The sequence below is a fragment of the Eurytemora carolleeae genome, unplaced genomic scaffold (assembly GCF_000591075.1).
Source record: "Eurytemora carolleeae unplaced genomic scaffold, Eaff_2.0 scaffold154, whole genome shotgun sequence".
Lineage (NCBI taxonomy): Eukaryota > Metazoa > Arthropoda > Copepoda > Calanoida > Temoridae > Eurytemora > Eurytemora carolleeae.
Window position 1 is genome coordinate 238,120 of NW_019396344.1, and position 25,662 is coordinate 263,781.

A 25,662-nucleotide genomic window follows, 5' to 3' on the forward strand; every position below is an offset into this window, starting at 1 on the left:
TACCCCACTGCACTGTTGAGAACAACTATGAAATCAGTTTACCCATTCTTACTGAATTATGCATTCAAATGAAAACATGCATGAATGCATTTGATGCATCGATGAGGGACGTACACAATGATTTGTTTAGAGGCGAGGGTGGGGGAACTACTTTTTTGACATTCCAGGAAGGAGGGTGGGGTAGGGGGGTGAGCTCTGCCATTAACCCCTCCCTCCACCTTTTAAAACTATTTTTTTGAATACTTTCTACAATTTTCTAATATAAAAGATTTTAAAAGTGGTTTAAGGGAGTATCTGTTTATGTACAAATATAGTTGAACCATGAGTATGCAGTATTTAGGACAAATTCTTTAAGATTCATTTNTTGAACGCTTCTGACATTAATGCATAAAAATCCGAATGTATTACTGAAACATGTAGAATAATTGATTTTATCCTCAACTGACTTGATAGTGACAAATCTACAGCTGGAATTTTGATGTTTACAATTTTGTAGACAGTCAAAATGTTCAAAAAACATAATGTAAAAAATTTACAAAAACTTTATTTTTTCTGTGCGTAAGTTGAAAAGCAACTAAGCGGATAATTTTTTTGAATAACATTTTTTCGTTCCTTATACAATATACATCAAAGCTGACAGAATGCTAGAACAATCCTAACAAATTCAAATTCTAACTTTTGTTTATTTTCCGCACCAAGTGACCTCCAATAATGTAATGTACTTTTTAAAAGGGTAATGGTTTGTCGAGAAAATATACACCCCTGTATTAATATTTGCACACAAAGCCAAAATTTATAGACATGAAAATGTATAGTGATTTTCTTTCGCAAGTTTAAAGCTTTTTTTTTAATAATCAATTTTATACTAAATTAATTTAAGATATTTTCAGATCATGGAGGAGAAACCATTCCAAGGGTTTGGTCCCGGAGTAGATCTAGATTTCAAATTATTTTCATCAGAGGTAGATTTAGTTTTAAAGGGATTGTTGGCCTCATTTCAAGTGATCCTTTAATTAAGGAGAGGGAACAATCGGATTCAAGACAGATAACCTTTTTTCTTTATCGGGTCAGCTTAAACATATGGCCGTTTTTCCAGATTATTAAGTGATTAATTGTCACAATTTTATCCATTTACNGGGGGGGGCATAAGTCGTATTACATTCTGGCCGGTGCACTAGTAGCCTACCCTTACGATATAGGTCATCTTACAACAGATTTTGCATTTAGAATGTCGATTTATAGGTAATTGGGCACAAGGATTTCAATTTTTGGGTAAAAACTTTAGCAAGACCATTCTGTAATTGGAGGGCTACTTGAAGTCCCTTACAGTCCCTATAAAAGAGCACTACCGCAGATCACAACATAAAATTATAATCCAACCTAAATGAATAACAGCTGAACGTTAAATCATTATTACCACTAGTAAAGTTTTGCGGTGTAACCATTTAAACTGCTAAATGAATACTACAAATTTTGAGCTTGTTTTGAAATGCATATCTGTCTGAAATATTATACTTTCTTACTTTCACGCTTATAATCCTACCCAACAAATGTGAAAGTAACAATAATGCATCTGAAATCTGAATAATTTTTCATATTTCAAATTTGAATTAGTGTTTTTTTTTATTTCTTGTAAAAGTTTTCAAATGGTTTTGACCACTACACTACTCACTTTCATGATAGGTAATCTTATGAACTGAACAGTTTTAATTTTCCTCTTTTTCAACTGACTGTAAAGAGGTTTGTGCAAGGTCAATCAATGATATGCAAGGTTTATTCATGCGAAATACTGCTGACAAACAGTCTGTATGATTTGTTTTATAGACAAGGACTTTGGATTTAAGAGTGTTTTATATAAAAATCATTTTTTTTGGAGGGGGGGGGGGCACTTTTACTAAGCGTTATGGAAATATTTTCCCTCGATTGTCTGTTTGTCTGTCTGTATCCAATTAACGTAAAAACGACAGAACACGTAAAAACGACAGAACAATCAACTCACATGACCTTAGGGATGGGTAATAGACCGTCAAATATGGACAATTTCGATATTAGTTATTTTAAAAAATTTAGGCAGAAAAGTCTGCGAAAATGTGAGAATGATTAAAAAAGGCAAATTTCAGAGCAACAGTTAAAAGCTAAAATTTTTAATAGCAAGGGAGTGCCCTTAAAGCATGATACTGTTTACCCTTTTAATGATTCTCTTTTTAATGTGCTTGCTAATTGAAATCCAATGTTAATACATCCCAAATATGGAATTTACATATACTTGAAGATTTAAAAAGCTGACTTCAGTCTTATATTTTTTTTATGTATTTACTTCAATGCAAAATGCGACAAATTATACATTTAAAAAAAAGACTGAGCTAGCAAATTCAGATCTGCAAAAAAACTTGCTAAATTTTCAAATCCTTATGTGTATTTAACAAAAAAATGGAAAATTTGCAAATTCTTTGTATATATAGGGTTTTATAGTGTTTATAATCATATAATCACTGTTACACATGTTTTAAATATTAGCGAATTAACCAGACAAATAAAAGATAGGGTGCTTCGCGACTATCCTCTATTTCAACTTTTAATTGTGGTTCTATATTTAAGTATCTTTGTACAATAATATACAATAAAAAAAAAGTTACAGAATTATTAATATTTTTATTGTGGATTTTCAAAATTCTGAACATCCAGAAACTTTTCCATAGGGGCCATGTGAGGTCCCTCACAAAATTTGGGCCCAATCGGTTCAGCCGTTTTGCCGTTTATTGGAGACAAGCAAAGTAACAATAAAGTTTAAAACTTCTTATGAGAATATGTGAAGCCCTGTTTGTCATGGCAACCAATTTTTCATATTTACAATGTTGTAAACATTTAAGAATTTTAGATAAAAAGTAGATCATTATAAGTATATGTTGCTTAGTGTATGGATATTTACAGTAGTAATAACTAGAAAACTCTGGAATAAGAAAACGGCTTTCAAATATTTAAGTTATGATCATAAATTGACCAAAAACGTTAGACTTAGCAATTGTGCAGTGCAAACAGACCCACTGTACTGAAGATTAAATAAGTCACTAATACAACACAAGTTCTGACTTCTGAGTGGGAATCGGATAAATTACTAGTAGTTGAACATGATATTGATCTACCTAGTCCTCTTCCTTGTACCACCGAGATAAGAGAAATGGTCAAAATAAAACGTAATTAATTCAACGATTTCTGACTTTTTATTAATTCTGACCTCTTTAATAGAGATGTACCCATGTACAGGGTGTCCCACGAAACATGACAATAGCAAGACGACTTGAAAGTCGTCTTTGATATTTGAATTTATTTGTGACATTTAGTCTTCTATCTACTTTAACATGTATGATTCTTGAAACAATTATCACATGATTCTCCTAGCCCTGGCATTTCCAAAAAGTGGTCTGCGTTTTTTGTGCTTTCAATATTACCGGAGATATAAAGAGTTAGGTTCAGATTTCAATTTTGTTAAATAAAAGCAAAATTGTCGAAATCTGAACGAAATTGCTCATATCTCGGGCAATATTGAAAGCACAAAAAATGAAGACCACATTTTGGAAATGGCAGGACTAAGGGAATTTTGTGATTATTATCTCTAAAAATTTACTTCTAAAATTAGGTTAACAAATCAATGCAGCAAATTATATCAAAAATCAAGACAATATTCAAGTCGTCTTGCATACTGTCATGTTTCGTGGGACACCCTGTACAATAAATTTTAAGTTATTTTCTCCTCACTGCAAAGTGTAGAGATTAACGTTAATTTTTTTAAAAGTTCTTTTCCACCAATTTCTTGTCTTCTGTGTTGAATTGAACATTCTGACTAAGATTTATTGGTAAACTTTCATTTTATAAAGACTTTACTTTCAAACAAAGTACATTGATAACCATGATTCAATTTTGTTAAGGTATCAGAGCTTATATCTGAAACGGATGAGAATAAACCAAAATGTGGGAGAGAGGACGAGAGGGTTGGATTGAAACCATGGTTCGGAGGGAAATCAGAATGGTTCGGAGGAACGTTCCAATGGCTCGAAGGAAAGCCTCAAAACAAGAAGCCAGAGCTCCAGAAATCGGAGCTCTTCAAACAGATGATGCATCAGATGCCCAAAGGTTTGAATTTTACAGCAAGGTTTACTGAAACTTGCATTCATGAGTAAGGGGAGAGGGTCAAAGATTTTATTTCAGATAAGGCAAAAAAACGGGGTTGCTAAGAAACCGGAGCATGAACATGAATGTGCATGGACATGAACATGCATATGAACATGCATATGCACAATGAACATGTATATAGACATGCAAATGCACATTTAACATGCCCACAATAATTTTTATTTTCATTGTTAAATTTTGTTCCAGTAAAAAACTTCTTGAGAGAAACCTTCAGCCTGGTTTGGATAAAACAATTTTGCTTTCAACAAAGGAAAACGAATATAATCCAGCAAGCTTTAAAATTCATGAACGTCTATAGAACTCTTCTCATTTATTTTAAAGATTTTTATTTTGGTTCGAGATAAAGATTGAATTTAATTTGACGAAATTATTCAGAGAAATTCCGAATACTAGAGGAACCACGAATACATGAGGAACCACAGATACTAGAGGAACTACGGATACTGAAGGAACCACAATTGAAGGAACCACGGATACTAGAGGAACCACGGACGCTCGAGGAACCACGGATACTAGAAAAACCACGTATACTAAAGGAACCACGGATACAAGAGGAACCACGGATAATAGAAGTACAACAGACTCCAAACCAATGTATTGACTTTGAGCACAAAGAAACCCAGGAGAGCCTACTATAATTTTCTAAATTTTCATCAGTTATTAAAATTCTAAAAATTTTAAACCATACTAAAACATTTTATTCACTCTGAATCATGATATTTCTTTCTATCTAAAAAAACTATGTATACAACTAAATCTTATTTACAAATGCTTTGACAGAAAAAAAAAATATTTTTGAACTTTTTTCGAAAATATAAAACCCCTGGATCAAGGAGAACCTGGTGAACAAGGAGAATGAAAAGCAGAAGGAGGAGAAGAAGATTATCGTTAAATCAAGGAATATATTTTATGACAAATACAGAAGCTATATTAATTATTCCAATCTCAATCAAGCATTTACAGAAAAATATTCATGCAACCAATTTGAGTATTTTAAAGATGGAGGGGATATTATATATACACACATTTTATGTAACACATTATGAGTGTTAAAAACTAGTTTCATGAGAATAATAACAAAGATTTAATGACAAAGGTCGTAATTTCTCCGTGTGATATTTGTTTATTTGCAGACAACCAGTTCCTGAGCGGGGAAAAAAGTACTCAACCACCATCCTCACTTAGGATGCAACTTAGTTTGGAATTAAAATTCTGTTTTTTAAACATAAACATAATTTGTTTTTGCTAGGGTTGACTTCAGATCTCAGCTAGGCTTGCTGCGTAAGATAGCTAAGGCTGCCATGAAAATAGGAGATAAAGTTGAAATCCATGAGAGTAGGGTTGGATCAGTTACATTTGGAGATAAAGAAGTACGCACTTCCAGTTTAGGTAAGATCGGTAGATAGGAGATATATTCTTGAATCTACCCCCCCCCCTCTAAGCTGTAAACAAATTTTTTACGTTTTTATAGTTCTAAAACCTATGGTATACCCTTTGAATGAACAAATAATTTACTAAGTGGTCCAGAATGTCTGAATGTTAAAAAATCATACAACAGTCACCTCCCCACCCCCTCCACCGGTTAGGTGTGGGGCCCTGTAATATATATTTAGAAGAAAAAAAACATTCGATGATGGGGTGAGGGAAATGAAAAATTGGGCAACTTCCGGCAAGTTTTCCTATATCTTTTGACACTTTTACCACAAAAAACCTTCAATTTTCCCCTAAAAGTCTATTTTTCCTAAACGTCTATTTTCCCAATTCAGATTTCAAAAAGGGGAAGGAGTTAGAAATATTTTTGAGACAATATTTATATTTAAGATAAACATTAGGCCCCTGTATTTAGGATCTAAAGAAGGATCTGAGAATATCAAATTGACTGGGTTTAAAAGAATAACTAGTCCGGGACTCATCTCTTCAAGGAATATATACATCAGGAGCCCATCAAACTCTAATTCTAAATTCTTATTCCTTCTTATTCCAAAGACCAGTTCTGAATTTATTTTTAAAACATAAATTTTTTGGTATTTTGAAATGATTTTAACAAATCGCTATCTTTTTTTAAATAAATTAAATTGAAAAATCTTTTTATTATAAAAAGCGCACTACAGGCTTACAGCTTCTTCGAGTAAGATTAAAACATTTAAAGTGCTTCAGGGCCCCCGGGGTCTTTTTTATGAACTCGGTCAGTTTTTGAAAATCATGGAAATCAATGTCGTGGATTAAAAAAAAAAATTATTCACACCGCTAGCAAATAAAGAAAAAAGTTTCAGACTCCTGTGGCCTCTGGTTTCTGAGATTGGCCATTATTTTTAATTAATTCTCAGAAACTGGCGAGAAACATAGTTCTTGTTGTATGTATTCTATACATCAGTCAAAAATCAAGATCAGAGTCAATTAGAGAAGAAACTAGAAAGAGAAAGTTTACACCGATAAACTTCAATGAGGATCAACCGAAGGAAACAATTAAGGTGAATATTTCGAACCTGTGAGTCTCCTAGAGTGAATTTAAGTTGTTTTGAGAGATCAGTGATCGGAACATTTGTTTAAAGTATTGTTCATTGTGAACGCTTAATCCATATATCCAATGTTGGCACTTTCAAAATCTAGATAAATGTTAAATCTAGAATATTTGTTAATCTGATCTACAGATTAATCAAATTATTTAATCTTTATTTGATATCCGGTATGGTAATTGTACCCTGCAGGGATAACTGAAATGAAGAAATTAAGCATTGATTCTCAAATTAAAAGTGCTCACAGTGGATATGAAGCGATCGGGATTATGCATATTGCATATAGTATCCAATACTCATAAACTATTCAACTTTCCTCAATGTATTTTTAACAAGCGTAAATTCACTGAAAACATTTAAAACCATATCTCAGCGAGGGGAAAAAGGCCAGCAACAACAATTTTTAGTCCGAGCCACATTCTCCTCATTTTTTCGTTCGAGCCACCTTGAAATCCTCGTCCTTCCAATATTATTTTTTTAAAGTGTTTAATCCTCCAATATTAAACTTTTTTTAGGAATCGGCCCACGTTAGGGCATAATTTTGAATTTTTTGTAAATCGAAAAAAATAGTTTTATTTGAATCAAAGTTTTCGAGTTCAATGTCCTGAAAAATGTTCACCTTTTTATATTCCTGGTTTAGAATGCCGCAAATAATTTCAAGTTATAGAATTTTAATCTTTTTTGTTTATTATAGTGTAAAATTTACATTGTACGTACAATGTACAGTGTACACTGTACATCATACGGAGTTCAATTGAAAATATTCCTGAAAGAGGTTCCTAATTCATAACTCAAATTTGAACAATGGTTCCTTGGCTTGTTTTTACAGGGAATAATGCAAATCAAAAAGTAAAGTTTGTTTTGCCGCAATACCGACGCCTAAAGGACCGTACCACTCACAATTTCCCCAATCTTAGAATATAATAAATATTTATCTAACCATTAGAATTGTATTGTAGGTACAAATAAGATGAGATTTTAAATAAAAAAAAAGTATATTTTTAGAATAATAACTCTGATTGTGAGGAAGCCGATCTTAGCAAGAAGAAATTCAAACCAATAGAATTCAATGCTTTACCATACAAAGACGATGTTGATGTTACAGACGAGACTAAAGAAGATAAGATTGCCTCTGGAGTTGATTTGAACAAGTTTATCCTCCCTAATGTTGAGTTTAGTCTACCCAGCTCGACTCCTAGTCTACCCAGCTCAGAATTGATTGCATCAAGTCGAGCTTTAATCAACCAACCAATATCTTCTTTGGTAACATTTAAAAAATGTTTTTGTTTTGATGAAAGTTTTGTTGAAAGAAATGACAGGGTAGATAATTATATAAAAATATCTACATATAACTTTTTCTTCTAGGTCTAGAGTTCTATATATGATAAATTTACAATTTTTTGGGATTAAGCTACTTTATTCATAGATATCAAGTATAAACAAAATATTCCCAATAAAAAATCATTTGATGAATGTTGTATCAAATATATTTTTGAGGGGTACCTAGTAACAGCAACCATTATAATGCACCTTCTAACAAACATTTAACGGATCTCAAATTTGCTCTTTTATGCATAATGCATATATTTAGGGTTCGGGGTTAGGTGTATTCGGACCGGATTTGTCTGGTTTTGGAACTCAGTTTCAAGAAATTAGATCCTTCAACTTTTTTACCCAGAGGGTTGAATCCATACAAGGATATGGTTCCATTAGCTTGGAACTTCAAGGTTCAGATCTGCAGGAGTTTAATCCTTTAAATCCTACGAAACCGGGGATCAAATCCAGGTTAGGATTCAGTTCCACAATCTCTAAAGAAAATGAAGAGGAGGAGGAGGAGGAAAATGATGAATTTGATGAAGAATGGGAAAAATATTATCAGGGACTAGATTTGATGATTGCAAAAAGTGGTTGAACCGAATACATAGTTGAACTACTTCTCTTTAACAAGGAGAAGTGGCTCAACTACGATTATGCGGTTCAGCTACTTCTCGTTGTTCATAAAATCTGGTCCAAGGTCGCAGTACAACGCTGGTCAACTGTACCAGGAATAAAAATACCTAAGGTAAATCATAGTTTTCCTGAAACTAACTCAACATCATCTGACTTTATTTTAACACTATCTCAAGAACAAATTTGTAAAAGGTTCAATTCCCCCCCCCCCCCATAATTATCAAATCGTGTATAACAAATTCAAAATGGGACTTCTTAGTATATTTTTAGCTGTTACATTAAAGTATTTCTCCATAAAATCATTGAAGTATTTCTCCATAAAATCACAACTTTACCCAGGAATGTAGTAATAACCTTTTATTTAAAGATCTAGAAAACTCAGGAATAATTGTCGTCAATCCTTTTTTATATATATTTTTTAGTTTGTCTAGTCATCAATGTTAATATGATAAATATGCAAAATTTTGAATTCTACAATTATAAAGATTAATGGCGAATTATAAACAACATTTAAAAAATTGTTCCTAGGAGAGCGAGGTGAACCCCCATGAAAGCTTAGTATTTTAAGAGAGTAATTTTTAACGTTTCTTTTCTAAAACTGTCCTGTTCGAAATATATCAGTTACACCAATTATGAGCAACAAAATTCTAATCAAAATTTCAAATTTAAGAATAAGACGATAATCATTCCACTGTTTTATGGTCTAACTGTATTTTTGATTCAGCGGAAACATTTAGCGGCTGTGTCTGGCTTGTACGGAGGAATGGTCGGAAAGATTACAGCGGAAGAGTGGGCAGACAATAACCATCCTAGTTGGCAACCTGAGCGAACCATATTTGAGGGTAAGCAGTGAGAACCAGTAAACTCCGGATACACGAAGACGACTTTGAACTCAATTTATGACTTTACCTATAACAATTAGACAAAGCTAAATTTACCGATAACAATTAGAAAAAGCAATCGGTGGACTAAGCCAGTGGGGTCGGTCAATCAGGCCTAGGATTAGGCCGGGTACTGTAAAAAGTCTGTCATAGTTAGCCCTCCGACAGGACTATACCAAGAAAAGTGAACCCTGTCGTATGTTTATCTGGGTAGGGCGACATACTGTACAGAATATGGAACCGGGCTACCATAGGATCGGGTCAGTATACGCTGTTATCTGGCAGGCCGGTACACCAGGGCAGGTCCTGTTCAAATTCAAATTTACTACGGCCCAGAGTGTGCGTGCTGTGTAAAAAAAATTTCATTTCAATGCATAAGTGTTTTAATAAGTCACTATCCACAAGACTATTTGCTCTGTAACAAAGTCAAATACTTATTGAGTTTTACTTTAATATCACCTTCCTATATCCCAGTGTTACGGTTCTCTCTGTATCTTCACGCTTTTTTGGTTTAGTGTCATGATTAACTCCTGAAGACGATCTCCGGTAAGACAAATCCATGACGCTTCATTATTCTATAAGTTTGTTTCTTTCAATAGTTTGTATTTACTGAGATTGTGTTTAAGAGATTTTATTTACTGAGATTGTATTTAATGAGATTGTATTTACTTAGATTGTATTCACAGAGGTTTTATTTACTAAGATTGTATTTACTTAGATTACATTTACTGAGATAGTATTTCTGGAGTTTGTATTAACAGAGTTTTTATTTACTGAGATTGTATTCACTGAGATTGTATTTACTGAGATTGTATTTACTGAGATTGTATTTACTGAGATTGTATTTACTGAGATTGTATTTATATGTACTTACAGAGATTGTATTTACTGAGATTGTATTTCCGGAGTTTGTATTTGCTCTGTTGGTCTTTCAGGAGTTTGTATGGCGCCAAATGAACAACTTTTAAATTGAGTAAGGAGCTTCTCGCCCCCCCCCTGGAAAAAATTTTGAATACTCCCCTGCTGAAGTCGTTAAATCAATAAATATTGCATTTCCCTCCTCGACTTATCTAAAATGTTTGATTTCCAGGAATCCTACGTGAAGAATTGCCCCAGTTGAAGATGCCGAAGATTGTAAACTTAAAGTGGGGAGGAAACAGGGAATTAAACACGATCAAGGCAGGAAGAGTATTTCTTTAAACTTCTATTTATAGATGTGCATTTATGATTCACAAAGGTACCATCAAATGCGTTGTGTTCTCAAGATTGTAACGTCTCAATATAAGTGACTTACAGATTTTTGCTTCTAAACAATGGAGGATTAATTCTCAGAACTAACTTTTCAATTCAGAAAAACGACGATGTCTTTAAAAAGTACCGTTGTAAATCGGACATTTGCCCCTTTTTTGATGGAGATCACGGTGCGCCTGAATAAAATCAAGATTTGGAATTTATGCAAGTAGATCAATAAAACACGAGTTCTCTCAAAAAGATCTTTGTGAAAAAGTTTCATTATCATTTTTCTCAATTATTTTTATTTTCAAATCACACTAACCTTATATCTGAGGCATTTCAAAAGTCTTGATTTTGTTCGGGCGCACTGTGAGGTCAATTGAAACTGATATTAAGTCTCTGAAATGGAACTGATAATGTAATTTCAAATGACCCGACGTTTGTAGCATAACGGTACCGCTAAAAGGTTTGTCTCTTCAAGTACTAATGTGATATCCATGCTCCTCATAAAAAAGTTGGTTATTTACAAAGGTGAGTTGATCTTGCTACAGAAACATGTGAGAATTTAATACTTTTCAAGCTGGAATAAAGGACGACATCTTAAACATTATTGACCACAATAAGGTTCAAAGGGGTACCGTTATGAATCAGACACGGCTTTCCTTAAATGTGAAAGCTACAGAAAATTACACAATTCGTCTTAACTTGCTCATATAAAGAAGAATATATGTAAAATTTCGCGAATAACGATTGACGGAATTGGGAAAAATGAACTTGCAATGTAGTATTAATAACACTATAGAGGGAAAGAACAAAAATTAATTTCTAATTTAACAAATTAATTTTTGGAACACTCGAACACTTACTTCAAAACTTAAAACTAACTTGCTCTGTTGGCCTAGGATCTGTCCTGCTTCCCTGAGATGAGAGTAGAGGCTAAACTTCCTTTGGTCAACATATTAGGAAAAATGATCTTCAGTATTAAAATTTATATTTTCGTACCCTTCAAAATCATTATTCTAGTACATTCATGTCTGCCATTTTTTTTATTGTTAAACGCAGTGCTATGAATCATTTTAATTTTGATACGCTTCCGGATCCAGGATCTTCATTGGGAAAAAATGGATCCAGGTCATGAACATCTCATGATTTAATGATCTCATGACTAAAAAAGAATGTTATAAAAGCTATTTTTTTCCTTTCTTTTTTATTTTTATGCTTGAATAAAGAACACATTTAATAAACTCTCTATTTTCAACATTTTAGATTTGGGTTTGAAAGAAAAATATTTTTTATTGCAGTTTTTTGTTGATATTTTGATCCTTGGATCTGGATCCGTGGATCCGCATATTTTTGCGAATTCGAATCCTGATCCAGGAACCCGAAATGTTGCAGATCCAATGGATCCGGATCCGGATCCTGAGCACTGGTCAAACGTTTGTGAATTGGCCCATGTTGAGTTTTTTTTCTGACCCCTGATAAGACATCGTATTTTTCATTTAATCGTTCTCATTGCTTATTTGATAGAATCGACATCAGTAGACGAAAGGAATGAGGTTGACGTTATAAAAACCTACCAACTTTGTTTTAAATACCTACCGACTTTGTTATAAAAACCTACCAACTTTGTTTTAAATACCTACCAACTTTGTTATAAAAACCTACCAACTTTGTTTTAAATACCTACCAACTTTGTTATAAAAACCTACCAACTTTGTTATATAACCCTACCAACTTTGTTATAAAAACCTACCAACTTTGTTATATAAACCTACCAATTTTGTTATAAAAACCTACCAACTTTGTTATATATAAACCTACCAATTTTGTTATAAAAACCTACCAACTTTGTTATAGAAACCTACCAACTTTGTTCTCTTTTAACCTTTAGTTTGCAATTTCTCCTTCACAATATTCAATATTCAAACTCAAAAAGTACAATATTGATTAATTCTTATTAATTATTTTTTAAATATTTCCGTCCTATACCATTAAGACATTACTTTTTCCAAATCAGAGACTGGTCTCAGGAAGACGACATTAAACCGCTCCGATGCTGAGTCCCATCTTGTAAAGTGGGCCATCAATAACAGGTCTCTACAGCATGATAAAATACATAAAATAATGAAATTCCCCCAGCACCCATTCCACCGAAAAATAACTTTTTTTGTTATTTTAACTTTTTTATTTGTTTTTTTATTTAAATTATTTAAATAGATTTTTTAAAAATTTATTCTTGCATTTATTTTTTTAAGGAGTTTGGACACATCAGATCCGTCTGACAAGGCAGCAAGAATGATCAACAGTTTGATGTAAGATTTGTAAAACCAATATATTTTGTCTCACAGCATAAGGATAATAGTTATCAGTGCCATACAGGATACCAGGCACGATATGAGACCAGTGTTTATGTGTTAAATGTTCCTTTGTCATTTGTAAATTTACAACCATTTTGTAAATTGATATTTCATAGGTAAATAGATTAAAAATAAACATGTATAAGTTTATTTTGTAAATTGTTAACACGTAATTGTAAATGCATTAGTCTCTAAGTATCATCAACATTTATTTTTAAGTTGGCAAAAANTGATTTGATTTTGCACTATGACGAAAAACAAACGTTTTGAACACATTTTTGAATTGAAACTAGCATCGTTTTTGTGAACGTAATAAAAAAGATGAATACGCCCATATTCTAGCTTTCATATATTTTCTATTTTTATTAAAATCAATTATTTCTTTATCCTCATTATATTAAATTTCTCATTCTTTATGAATTCGTTTGTAGATTTTTTAAAATTCTTAAATTGTCGTCTTTTCATTAAAAATTCCAGGAAATCTTGGAAAAATGTTTATGAACATTACATTATTTTTTTAACCGATTATCAAAATCATCCTTCTAGGACGATCCATGTCAATTAAAAAGATTGAATTTGCGCTCTTGCTAGACAATTATACACTGATTGGTCTCAAATGACTCCTAAAAGATTTCTCCACAATACCGCATTTTCAGCTAAACTACCATGTCTAGCCGGTCACTCCCTTTAAGAAAGTTTTGACCTGAAAAAATGTTCCCAAAATCAAATTTACCTCATATTCTTTGTGTTGGTTCTCTTCCTGTTCAGAGTTCTGTTTAGAGAATTGGTATTTTCACCTTCATATACTGGATCAAATGTCCGGCATTGGTCATAGAATTTTAGAAATTCTTTGAAATAAAAATTGTGAATTTTGAAAAAAATATAGCTTTTTTTCTGGCAAGGTAATAAAGAAAAATAACATCATTTTCCTTGTTCCTAAAGTATAAATCTTAAATTAAATTTTAAAATGAAAAGATTTCTAAAAATGTTTTTAGAAAAATGAAACAGCCTCCAGTCTGTTTACATTGTAAATATACTTTGCTGGTTATCTAGTTAGTTACATTGGTTTGTTTCTTTGTATCCAATAAAATTCAAATTAACCTAGGGAAGGGTTTCAGCGAACGAAAACTTTTGTGAAAAAATGCAAAACATATTCGAAAATTTTGTTCTTTATTCGCAAACTTGTTCGCGAAATTTCACATTTTTCGCGAAAATGAAAAAAGCGAAAAGATGCGAAAACGATGTGAACGAAAATGGGAGAGACCTTAAGCGGACAAAAAATCGTTGTTCTACAGTACATGCATTGTATTTTAAACAAAAGCAACTATGATTATAGGTTGTAATATGAAAATGTCGTCTTCATTATCAAAAATTCTGGAAACAGGAATAAATTTTTTTAAAAGTAACTCTCACATTATAACAAAAAAGCCAGGACGTAGAGGCTAAGGAGATCATCTATACCTTATATCAAGAGATTACTGAATAGTAATAGATAAACATATATATGCTTTTACCACTATGACAAATTTCAAATGTATTATCTTATTGTATATGAATGTTAATCCTCGGATTTTTATCATAATAAACTCTTTTTATTTTATAACAAAAAATAAAAAATATCATGAAATATCAACTATGTACGAATGCGTCGAAAAATGATCGATGATTACTGGTTATAATATCTGAATAATTTGTTTGTAATTAAATTATTTTTTTGTCGATTAGAGTCGAATATTGGAACTTTCTGAAACCAAAAATATTTTTGGACCAAAATGTTCTCTTCGTCGAGACAGTACAATTGCTCCCCACGCGAGAAGCTTTGAGATACAATTGAAGGTCAAGTCTAGAAACTGTATAATACGTCGAATCAAAATAATTGTAACTTTATGAAATGCTTGTGTGCGTGTCTTGATGCAACGGTTATTTCTAGTTTTTTCATTTTTTTTCTAGAAATATCTTTAATTTTTTTAAATAGTAAAAGTGAGAACCAGTTAAACCGTTTAGCACTGTACTATAATATACAGCTATTAGTATTTAGCACGATAATTACTTTATAGCACATCTAAAATCAAAACCAATTTTTTTGAAAAATACGAGAAGTGAGAACCAGTTAAACTGTTTAGCACTGTACTATAATATACAGCTATTAGTATATAGCACGATAATTACTTTATAGCACATCTAAAATCAAATTTACCATTTTTTTTAAAATACGAGAAGTGAGAACCAGTTAAACTAGTTAGCACTGTACTATAATATACAACTATATTGGCTTATAGCACGATAATAACTTTATAGCACATCTAAAATCAAATTTACCATTTTTTTTTGAAAAATACGAGTAGTGAGAACCAGTTAAACTGTTTAGCACTGTGCTATAATATACAGCTATATTGGCTTATAGCACGATGATTACTTTATAGCACATCTAAAATCAAATTTACCATTTTTTGGAAAAATACGAGTAGTGAGAATCAGTTAAACTGTTTAGCACAATACTATAATATACAGCTATATTGGCTTATAGCACGATAATTACTTTATAGCACATCTAAAATCAAATTTACCAGTTTTTTTTTGAAAAATACGAGAAGTGAGAACCAGTTAAACTATTTAGCACTGTACTATAATATACAGCTATATTGGCTTATAGCACGATAATTACTTTTATACAGCTATATTGGCTTATAGCACATCTAAAATTAAATTTACCAATTTTTTGAAAAATACGAGAAGTGAGAACCAGTTAAACTGTTTAGTGTTGTGCTATAATATACAGCTATTGACATATAGCACGATAATTACTTTATAGCACATCTAAAATTAAATTTACCATATAAAGTGACAATATGTGATAAAGTACACAAAAGTTTCACAAAAATAATTTTTCAATCTTTATTCTCTTTATGTCTAATTCTGACCCACAAAGGAGTCTGGTCAGTTTTAGTTATTTTTAAACTGCGAAGTTTGCACAATACTTTTTCATTTCCAAAGGGTGGATCCGCATTTGAACTACTGCCGTTTGAACTATGGTACGTTTGAACTATTGCTCGTTTGAACTATTGTTCATTTGAACTACTGACATTTAGATTAAACAAAAATGTGCTATAAAAATAAAAAATTAACATCACGTTACGTTACATATCAGATAGACATATGGCATGGTGCTTGGAAATCCCAGAAATTTGATAACGGCACACAGCTGGCGTAATCTGATTCTTTGGAGGGAAAAATTAGAGTTGCCCTAGTATTATATACAATCCATAATAACTCTTTAAAGCTAGAGATGGACTTCGCTTTTGTAAACGATTTTAAACCATTCAAATTAACTTTAAAAAACTACCGTTTCTATACTGAACAAATAAATTGTACAAAATAGTATGATATAAAACGTTGTTTTTAATTACTAAACAAACGATTTTTTACATGAAACAATTATTGAACGAACAATTTTACTGAACGAACAATTTTCCTGAACAAATGATCTTACTGAACGATTGTTCACTAATAAAACAAACAGAATAGATGAAAAATTCACGATATTTTAAAGAACAAACAAGTTCAATTCTTTTTTAATGATAGAAAAAAATGTAATGGGTCGTTCACAAACGATGAATGAACGAAATGAAAAAAGCCAATCGCGCCAATCTCTATTTATAGCTGCAAGCTATTATTTTGGTTCGCAGTGCTAAAATGTTGTTGGACGAAAATGTTCTCTTCATCGAGACAATACAATTGCGCGCTAAAAAAGGCTAGAAGCTTTGAGATACAAAGAAAGGTCAATCTTAGAAACTGTATATTACGTCGAACCAAAATAATTGTTGATAATTGTTGTAACTTTATGAAATGCTTGTGTCTTGATGCAACGATTATTTCAAGTTATAAACTTTCATTTTTTCTAGAAATATCTTGAAATTTTATTTTAGATACGAAAAGAGAGAACCAATTAAGCTGTTTAGCACTGTGCTATAATATACAGCTATTGGCTTATAGCATGATAATTACTTTATAGCACATCTAAAATAAAATTTACCATATAAAGTGACCATATGTGATAAAGTACACAAAAGTTTCACAAAAATAATTTTTCAATCTTTATTCACTTTATTTTACCAATGCTGACCTGGGGACCAAAGGTTCTGATTCTAACTTGGAACCAAGGAGTCTAATTCTGACCCACAAAGGAGTCTAATTCTGACCCACAAAGGAGTCTGGTCAGTTTTAGTTATATTTAAACCGCGAAGTTTGCAAAATGCTTTTTCATTTCCAAAGTTTATGACCTTATTTCTACCAACATTGGGGGAATGCGGGAGAGGGGGAAGGGAGGGGGGTGACAGGAGGACAAGGGAAAGGGAGGGGGGGGATTTTAGTACAATGGAGCGTCCAGAATAAACTAAATTGGAAAGCCCAAATGTGTGCCATGGTTTAACAACTATGTTTATTGTTTAGTGCGAGTAAACGTGTTTAACTGAACACAACTATTTTCAAGTATATAACGACCTTTTGAGGAACAAGTAAAGAAGCAAACAAAGAATTATAAAAAAAGATTAAGAATGCAGCTAACAGCTTGGATCCTTGTTTTCCTAGCTTTCATTCATTCCGGTAAGAACCAGCAATTTGCAATTGTTGCAACTAATACATCTCTAAAAACTTTTTAGAAATAGTTTAAATTCAAAAGATGACTAGTATGCCATTGCTTTTTTGGTTCTCATTGTATATCTTTGCATTTTTGACATTTCAAACTGAAGACTTTTGATTTGGCAGATCTTTAGGTTAAAATTAATAGGATTAAAAAATTAGATTTTGAGGCAAATAACCATGTGGTGTCTGTGTTCAATCTTATTTAGGGTTTTTAATCAGAATTCCGTTGCCCGGAAATGGGCAAAATTGCCCGAAATTGCGCGAAACTACAAGGCTCAGGGCAAGTTAAATCCACTTTGAAACCCATTGGAAAACCGTTGGAAACCCATTGAAAACCCATTGGAAACTCGTTGGAATCTTGTTGGAAGCTTGTTGAACCCCCATTGGAAACCATTGAAAATTGTTGGAAACCTTTTGGAAACCCATTGGAAAACCATTGAAAACCCGTTGAAAACCCGTTGAAAACCCGTTGAAAACCCGTTGAAAACCCGTTGAAAACCCCATTAGAAAACCAATGAAAGCGAGTTGAACCCCGTTGAAATCCTGTTTAAACCCCATTGAAAACCTGTCGAAAAACCGTTAAAATCCTTTGAAAACCCATTGAAACCCCGTAGAAACCCCATTGAAAGCATGTTAAAACCCCGTTGAAAACCCGTTGAAAACTGGTTAAAAGCCCGTTGAAAACCCGCTGAAAACTTGTTGAAACCAGGCGCGCAACTAGACATTTGGTTAGAGGGGGGCTAGGAGGAATTATTTTGCGCGAAGCGCGAAAAATTTTTTGGCCCCCCCCTAAACATTTTTAGGGGGGGGCAAGAAAAATGTGTGTTATACTTAAACAATAAAAAACTTATATTTAGTTTTTTAATTAAATGATTATATATAGAACTCTTTAAAACTGTTCCCGCATATTCATGGCTATTTATCTATTTTCGCAAATACTAAAATTTACGTAATATAGTATAAAACTCATTGAAAAATTGTCAAGACGACATTTGATAAATTCTTTCGATGTATTCGTTATTATAAAGGGTTTCACAGTAGTATAATATATTTTATGATATGTTTTAGGCTGCGGAATTCGTTGTTTTATTGACAATAAAGTAGGCTCGCAGATTTGCGCTACCGGAAATGGAATTGCCAGATGCGCAATTAGGACCGAAGGTAAAATATTTTTTCATTAATCGAGAAAAGATCGGTAAATTTTGGACAGTGAGAAGAGAAGACGCGACTTTTAGCCTCAAGTTATGACTTTAAATAGTCTACAGAGATTGAGACACATCAATTGTGCAGTGGAAACAGACCCATTTACTCAACTGAGGGATTTAATGAGTCATGCCAGTAAAACTCTTTCCTTTTCTTTAATGTCGTCTTACTATTCCACAGTTTTCTGGTTATCACTGTAATATCAAAGTTAAAATCCTTAATTTTTGCTTTTAGAAGCATTAATCCTTTATAGTTCGGTTCAGGGTTTCTCATCTTTATAAACTTTAAATGTATATTCAAAGTTTAAATACTTTTTGGACGCTCAAAAACTTTTTTTAAGGATTTTAAGTTATTTTGTAAAATTTAAAAACCACAAATTTGTAGATTCCTTTTAATAACATTGCAGCCGTATAAATCTTGTTTTAAAGGGACTGTACGTGTAATTTCAAGTTAATCTCCATGCAAAGATTGCAATTGCCCGATTAATAACGGAACCCTTAAAAGCACTGTCTGTTAATGTTTACAATTTTGAAGCTGATAATATTCAATTGTGGTTTCTACTGATGCAGAAATTAAACAGTTCCAGAGGAAAACGACAATATCTTCCACATTATTGATCAGATAACGATGTCAAGGGCACAGTTGTGAATTAGGTATTGTCAACTTTGCATAGAGATTCACTGAAAATTACGCTTACAGTCCCTTTAATATTGACCTGAATTTTGCTTACAGTCCTTTAATGTTGACCTGAATTATGCTTACAGTCCCTTTAATATTGACCTGAATTATGCTTACAGTTTCTTTAATATTGACCTGAATTTTGACAATTACAATGCAAGTTTGGGATTGCATGCTTACTTTGGCCTTACAAAAAGACCTCGCCTTCTAAATTCATTTTTCTTTAAATCTTTAATTTTAGTGTGCAGTTTACAGAAGAAATATTATAAAAAGAAGTTACAAACAGATTAAGTTAAAAAATATGAAAATGGATTAATTCTCGAAAAGAAAAATATCTTTTGACGAAAATTTTGCTAAATCAATTTGACTTTTGAATAACGCGCCACTAGACAGAAGAAGAAAAATTATGCATATTACTTTGTGCCCTAATAGCTCCTGAGTTCTCTAGTTTTAATTTTACGCGAGGGAGGGAAGGCACACCACCTATTTTGTTCGTCCGAACACAAATGACGTCACAATTCACCATAATTTTGTCCGACCACACCTTTTTTTTGTTTTCATTCTTTTTATAGTACTTAAATAATTTTATTCAAATTTTGAGCTTTGTCATGTTGTTTAAAATGCTTAATAATATAATTTATTATTTTTCTTTAAAGAAAACCATCTTATAAAGGTTCAATTAGCATTATACAATCACAGAAATTTATACTCAAAAATGTTCATTTTTAGTTGTAGATTCTAAAAATCATAGCGATTATAGGGAGTGGGGGCCATGCAGCCATTATTATAGGGATTATAGGGAGTGGGGGCCATGCAGCCATGAGCCCAGCAATATCCTGTTAGAACATAGGTAGTTAGCAGAACCCTGCCCGAACCCCACAAAATCCCAGCAAAAGACTGCTCAAGAAAACAACCTTTTCTTGATTTTAAAAAGAAAAAATTTCTCAAAAAATAAAACGATGCTTTAAAACTGTAAATTGTAAAATTGTGTCTTCTTATATTTAAGAAATGCTTCAGATAGAATGATCACAGTGATGAATAGTTGATATGTAAAATCTTGCATATAAATGTATTTTGCAACTCATTATTTCTTATTTGAACTATACACAATTCATTTAAAAATGTGTAGATGGTATATAATCATAATATTTATAATTCCTTTACAATTCATAATATACTTTCTGCACATTTTTGTATGAATGGTGTATAGTTAGAATGAATGATAAATATTAAGTTTGAAAATACATTATTATAAAAGATAAAAGATTTTTAAGTGTACATTCAGCTTTCAGAGAAACAGCGACTAGGTATTAAAAAGTATTCAGAGCTACAGGGTGAGAGAGAAAACGGCAAACTACTGGGTTCAAACTGGATATTGCTGAGCTCATGGCCGCATAGCCCCTCCCCCTTCCTCGAGACTCTCACCTGGTGGTCTGAAGGAAAAATATGTGTTATGGAATGGTCCAGGCGATTATAGGTTTTCAGTTTTGTGCTAAATTGGGCTTAATTACTGTCTTATTTTTTAACTAAAATGAACTTTAAGTTAAATCAAATCATATATAGAATACCATGATGTTGCCTAAATTAAAATTCACTGCGTTCACTGAATAATCAGAAAATGATGCAAAAATGATTGCGTTTAAAATAATCGTATTGAAGGGAAGGGGGCAAGGCAACTGGAACTGTTACTTGTAGAGGCAGCAAATGGAGTAACCCCTGCTATTCAGGGCCTGAATATATGTTCAGGGGTAATTACCCCTAGAATTCTAGGGAGGGGTATTTACCCCCAGGCTTCTAGGGGGGGGATTTACCCCCAGGATTCTAGGAGGGGGGTAAATAACCCCAATAACCCCCCTTATGGCCGCCACTGGTTTCAGAAGAGAAAACTTTTACGGAATTTTTTTAAAAATGAACCAAAACTATATACAACACTTCTTGTCTAGTTGGCGGAGTGACGAGCAGATACTGTATTGGAGAAGCCAGTAATCTGGGCTGCACAGCTGATGGCACTGGGACAGTTTGCATCTGCGAGAGCAACGAGTAAGTAGCCATTTTGAAATTTAATTTCACGCCATTTTGAAATTTATTTTCACGCCATTTTGAATTTATGCCTATTTGAATATTCGTATTTTCGTTTGAGCACTTAAATCAAACAGCTAAGGAAGATTGTTGTTTTAACATTTTTTATTTATGGTTCGCCATTAAACTTAATTTGGATGATTTTTTAACTTTTCAGAGTTAAATTTATTGGGGCCTAATGAGATTGTAGCCATGTGTGTAATAAATATACTGTAATGTCCTTATATTCCTTGTTACCTGTTATTTATTTATCATATGTTATATTAATTTGATTAGCGCGGTCAGCGCAGACTACTACCTGTTAGACAAACATATATCAGTTCTATATAGACTTCGAACTGACCCACCTATTTATGCAGTGGCATGTTCAATTCACCACGGTAAACTTAAAAGCTTTTAATGAGCAAGAATTAATTAAAAATCCATGCTTTTAATTTATTGTTAACAATCTAAATAGATGGCGTCCAGATAGGTGGTAAAGAAACTAAGGGAGTTAGCGAAAATATCTTGATATGACTACTGCATATAGGGTACGGTTGGGAATCAGATATGCCCCATTTTAAACGGAGTGTCACTTAAAATTTTAACAACAATCCCTTTAATAATTTATTGTTGTTAAGATGTAACGAGTCAGCTACTAGAGCAGGAAATAATGCACCATCACTGGAAGCTCTAGCTGTATTAACTCTTGTATCTTGTTTTATTACTCTTTATGTTTAATCTAAATGTTAATGTTAAGATTTATAAGAAATTTTTAAATATCAATCAAAGTTATTGAGTTTTCGCCCCAAACTCTTATTTTTCTAATCCCTTATCTTTGCAATCTGATGTCGTGTACCATGCTAAAATGTAATTCTTTGAGATAAAATAATCTAATCAATGGTTTACACCATCAGGTTGTAAAGAATTAGAAAATTTGAGTTTGTGGCAAAAATTTTGTAAAACAATTAAATTCATAATTTTGTCATTTAAATCTGAAAACTTATTTTAAAGAAACAATGTTTTTAAAAGCTTGTTTATAGTCATTAAAAAACGGATGAAATCGAATAAAAATATTATTTAAAGAACAAAAAGGACAAAGGCCCCTAACCTTTTGATAATAAAAATAATCTTTAAGATTAGTAAACATGCATTTAGTTGAATGTAATTTAATTGATTGAAAAAACTTTTTTTAATGGATTAACACGGATGCCCAGTGCGCACTGGCCAGCACTAATTGGAATGCCTTTGGAACCCTGGTATATATATTCTATAATATCTTGTTCCAAGTTCCTTGTTCCCTGTTCCTATAATATCTTGTTCCTGATTCCGCATTCCCTGTTCCCTGTTCCTATAATATCTAGCATAATTCATTATTTGTATTTAAATTGTCTTGATATTTTATTAGATAATTATTTCATACTTCTGGCATAATTCATTATTTGTATTCATATTGTCTTGATATTTTATCAAATATAATTATTTCATATTTCTAGCATAATTAAATATTTTTATTCATATTGTCTTGATATTTCATCAAACATAATTATTTCATATTTCTAGCATAATTCATTATTTTTATTCATATTGTCTTGATATTTCATTAAATAATTATTTCATATTTCTAGCACAATTCATTATTTTTATTCATATTGTCTTGATATTTCATCAAATATAATTATTTCATATTTCTAGTATAATTCATTGTTTGTATTCATATTGTCTTGATATTTCATGAAATAATTATTTCATATTTCTAGCATAATTCATTATTTTTATTCATATTGTCTTGATATTTCATCAAATAATTATTATTTCATATTTATAGCATAATTCATTGTTTGTATTCATATTGTCTTGATATTTCATTAAATAATTATTACATATTTCTAGCACAATTTATTATTTTTATTCATATTGTCTTGATATTTCATTAAATAATTATTTCATATTTCTAGCATAATTCATTATTTTTATTCATATTATCTTGATATTTCATCAAATATTTTCATATTTCTAGAGGATCTGGTGGACAGCTGATGGGATGGGCTGTATTAACTCTTGTATCTTGTTTTATTACTCTTTATGTTTAATCTAAATGTTAATTTTAAGATTTATAAGAAACCAGGTGTTTTATATTAAAACGTGTTCTAAAATTTTTTTTTTCAAATATCAATCAAAGTTCTTGAGTTTTCGCTCCAAACTCTGATTTTTCTAATCCCTTTTCTTTGCAATCTGATGTCGTGTACCATTCCAAAATTTAATTCTGTTAGAAAAAAATCTAATCCATGGTTTACACCATCAGGTTGTAAAGAATTAGAAAATTTGAGTTTGTGGCAAAAACTCAATTCTTTAGATGAGAATTTTGTAAAACAATTAGATTCATAATTTTGTCATTTAAATCTAAAAACTTATTTTAAAGAAACAATCTTTTTAAAAGCTTGTTTAAAGTCATTAAAAAACGAATAAAATCGAATAAAAATATTATTTAAAAAACAGTAAGGACAAAGGCCCCTAACCTTTTGATAAAAAAAAATAATCTTTAAGATTAGTAAACACGCATTAAATTGAATTTAATTCAATTGACTGCAAAACTTTTTTCTAAAACGGATTCAGTGCGCACTGGCCAGCACCAATTGGAATGCCTTTGGAACCCTGGTATATATATAAGACTTGTGGTCTAAGATGTTTTTTAGTTTTCTAAAACAAACGGAATCAGTGTCAGAAAATAAGGACATTTTTTTAATCCATTTTATGAAAGCTTTCAGGCCTTTTCAGATTAACATGGTAATTAACGTAAAAATTGTATTTTTTAAAATATTCTTAACATTTGTTATTAAAATTATATTTTTAAAAATGTTCTTAACATTTGTTATTAAAATTATATTTCTTTAAATGTATGCAAAAGTACAAGAAAACACCTGAAAAACAGATATTTTTCAATAGATTATTCAAATGTAATTTAAATTAGAGGTTTTTAAATATTCTTTTTTTCAATATTTTTAATAATTTCACAAAGAGTTTGCTCTCGCTATTGTACATTTTTGAATTTCAAATATTTTCAATAATATTTACTTTTGAGAAAATTGAAGAGTATTGTTTTTTTTTAGAGTTTTTGGAATTAATAAATTCGTTTTTTTCTTTGTTTCTATGCAACTCATTCTTACAAACATTCATTAAAATGAATAAATATTTTAAACTTTGAGACGTAGATACTTGAACAGGATTGTTTTTTTTTATGTTAGATCAATTTATGAGATAAAAAGTAAAAATTAAATCTAACTTGTAAATCCATCCTGTAAACCTGATTTGAATGATAAAATGTGCATTTCAATTGTTCTCAGGTTGATTTCCAACTTTGTTATCAATCCCTTTATATACGTTTAATTTCATAAACATAAACACGTCTTTTATTTTCCCACAAACAGAAAACTTTAAAGTGGAACATAAGGGTAGTTTAAAGTGCTAAAAGGATAACAAGAATGAATTAATTTAAAATATTAATTTTGATAATTTTGAAAACTGATTTTATATAATCATAGTCTCTCTGTACAAACTTAAGTTGCACATTCCTTACTGCAGAAAAGCACATCTGAATTATCAGAATTAAAAACTTTTCTACCTTCATAAACATTATAACTTTGATATTTTAGATCATTGTCATCTTTATATAAATAATCACTTAAAATTACGCTTACACAACTTTTAAGAAAATTTTCGTTCGCTTGCAAAAAATGCGAAAATTTTCGCTTCAATCTGTTTCACGAAAAAAGAATCTGTTTCGCGAAATAGAAAATGCAAAAAATTTGGCGAAAAATGCGAAAATTTTGCAAAACAGAAAATGAAAAAATTTCGCGAAAAAAGTAATGCGAAAATTTCGCAAAAAAAATGGAAATTATGCAAAAAATAGATTTAGTTGATAACAAGAGCAAAAAAGTTGCGAAAAGTCATGAA

The 25,662-nt window shown here is 31.5% G+C and overlaps 3 protein-coding genes across 7 annotated transcripts in view; 2 read left to right on the plus strand and 1 right to left on the minus strand.

Annotated features, from left to right (window-relative positions):
- Positions 1–1,693, minus strand: part of LOC111701355 (amino acid transporter ANT1) — a 24,163-nt gene extending 22,470 nt beyond the window's left edge. For 2 of the 3 annotated variants that reach the window (XM_023472610.1, XM_023472606.1), the window contains exon 1: positions 1,673–1,693. In XM_023472610.1, the coding sequence (XP_023328378.1) occupies positions 1,673–1,678 (6 nt within the window). In that variant the 5' untranslated portion in view covers positions 1,679–1,693. Of the gene's footprint in view, positions 1–1,417; positions 1,440–1,672 lie in introns of those variants that run through there. The other variant, XM_023472609.1, reaches the window with a different exon arrangement.
- LOC111701354 (uncharacterized) lies at positions 882–13,268 on the plus strand. 3 transcript variants are annotated; one of them, XM_023472603.1, is made up of 15 exons: positions 882–962; positions 3,927–4,131; positions 4,567–4,814; positions 5,025–5,089; positions 5,441–5,580; positions 6,038–6,113; positions 6,566–6,662; positions 7,713–8,027; positions 8,299–8,586; positions 8,722–8,769; positions 9,382–9,499; positions 10,629–10,717; positions 11,674–11,734; positions 12,789–12,864; positions 13,027–13,268. In XM_023472603.1, exons 1-15 carry the CDS (start codon positions 894–896, stop codon positions 13,085–13,087), a joined length of 1,956 nt encoding a protein of 651 aa, XP_023328371.1. In that variant the 5' UTR covers positions 882–893; the 3' UTR covers positions 13,088–13,268. The 3 variants fall into 3 exon arrangements, with proteins under 3 accessions (XP_023328371.1, XP_023328372.1, XP_023328373.1); XM_023472604.1 differs by having other exon boundaries at positions 7,713–7,970; XM_023472605.1 differs by having other exon boundaries at positions 4,567–4,745.
- Positions 13,269–17,528: 4,260 nt separating this feature from the next.
- On the plus strand, positions 17,529–22,643 carry LOC111701396 (uncharacterized). Its single transcript, XM_023472672.1, has 4 exons — positions 17,529–17,730; positions 18,838–18,930; positions 21,594–21,690; positions 22,350–22,643. Exons 1-4 carry the CDS (start codon positions 17,682–17,684, stop codon positions 22,447–22,449), a joined length of 339 nt encoding a protein of 112 aa, XP_023328440.1. The 5' UTR covers positions 17,529–17,681; the 3' UTR covers positions 22,450–22,643.
- The last annotated feature ends 3,019 nt before the right edge of the window (positions 22,644–25,662 follow it).

Coding starts and splice junctions, on each gene's coding strand:
- LOC111701354 (XM_023472603.1), top strand. CDS start 894: ATGGAGGAGAAACCATTCCAAGGGTTTGGTCCCGGAGTAGATCTAGAT. Junction 4,815..5,024: donor TTGAGCACAAAGAAACCCAG/GAGAGCCTACTA, acceptor CCCTGGATCAAG/GAGAACCTGGTGAACAAGGA. Junction 8,028..8,298: donor TTGTTGAAAGAAATGACAGG/GTAGATAATTAT, acceptor GCATATATTTAG/GGTTCGGGGTTAGGTGTATT.
- LOC111701396 (XM_023472672.1), top strand. CDS start 17,682: ATGCAGCTAACAGCTTGGATCCTTGTTTTCCTAGCTTTCATTCATTCC. Junction 18,931..21,593: donor ATGCGCAATTAGGACCGAAG/GTAAAATATTTT, acceptor CTTCTTGTCTAG/TTGGCGGAGTGACGAGCAGA. Junction 21,691..22,349: donor TGCATCTGCGAGAGCAACGA/GTAAGTAGCCAT, acceptor ATTGTTGTTAAG/ATGTAACGAGTCAGCTACTA.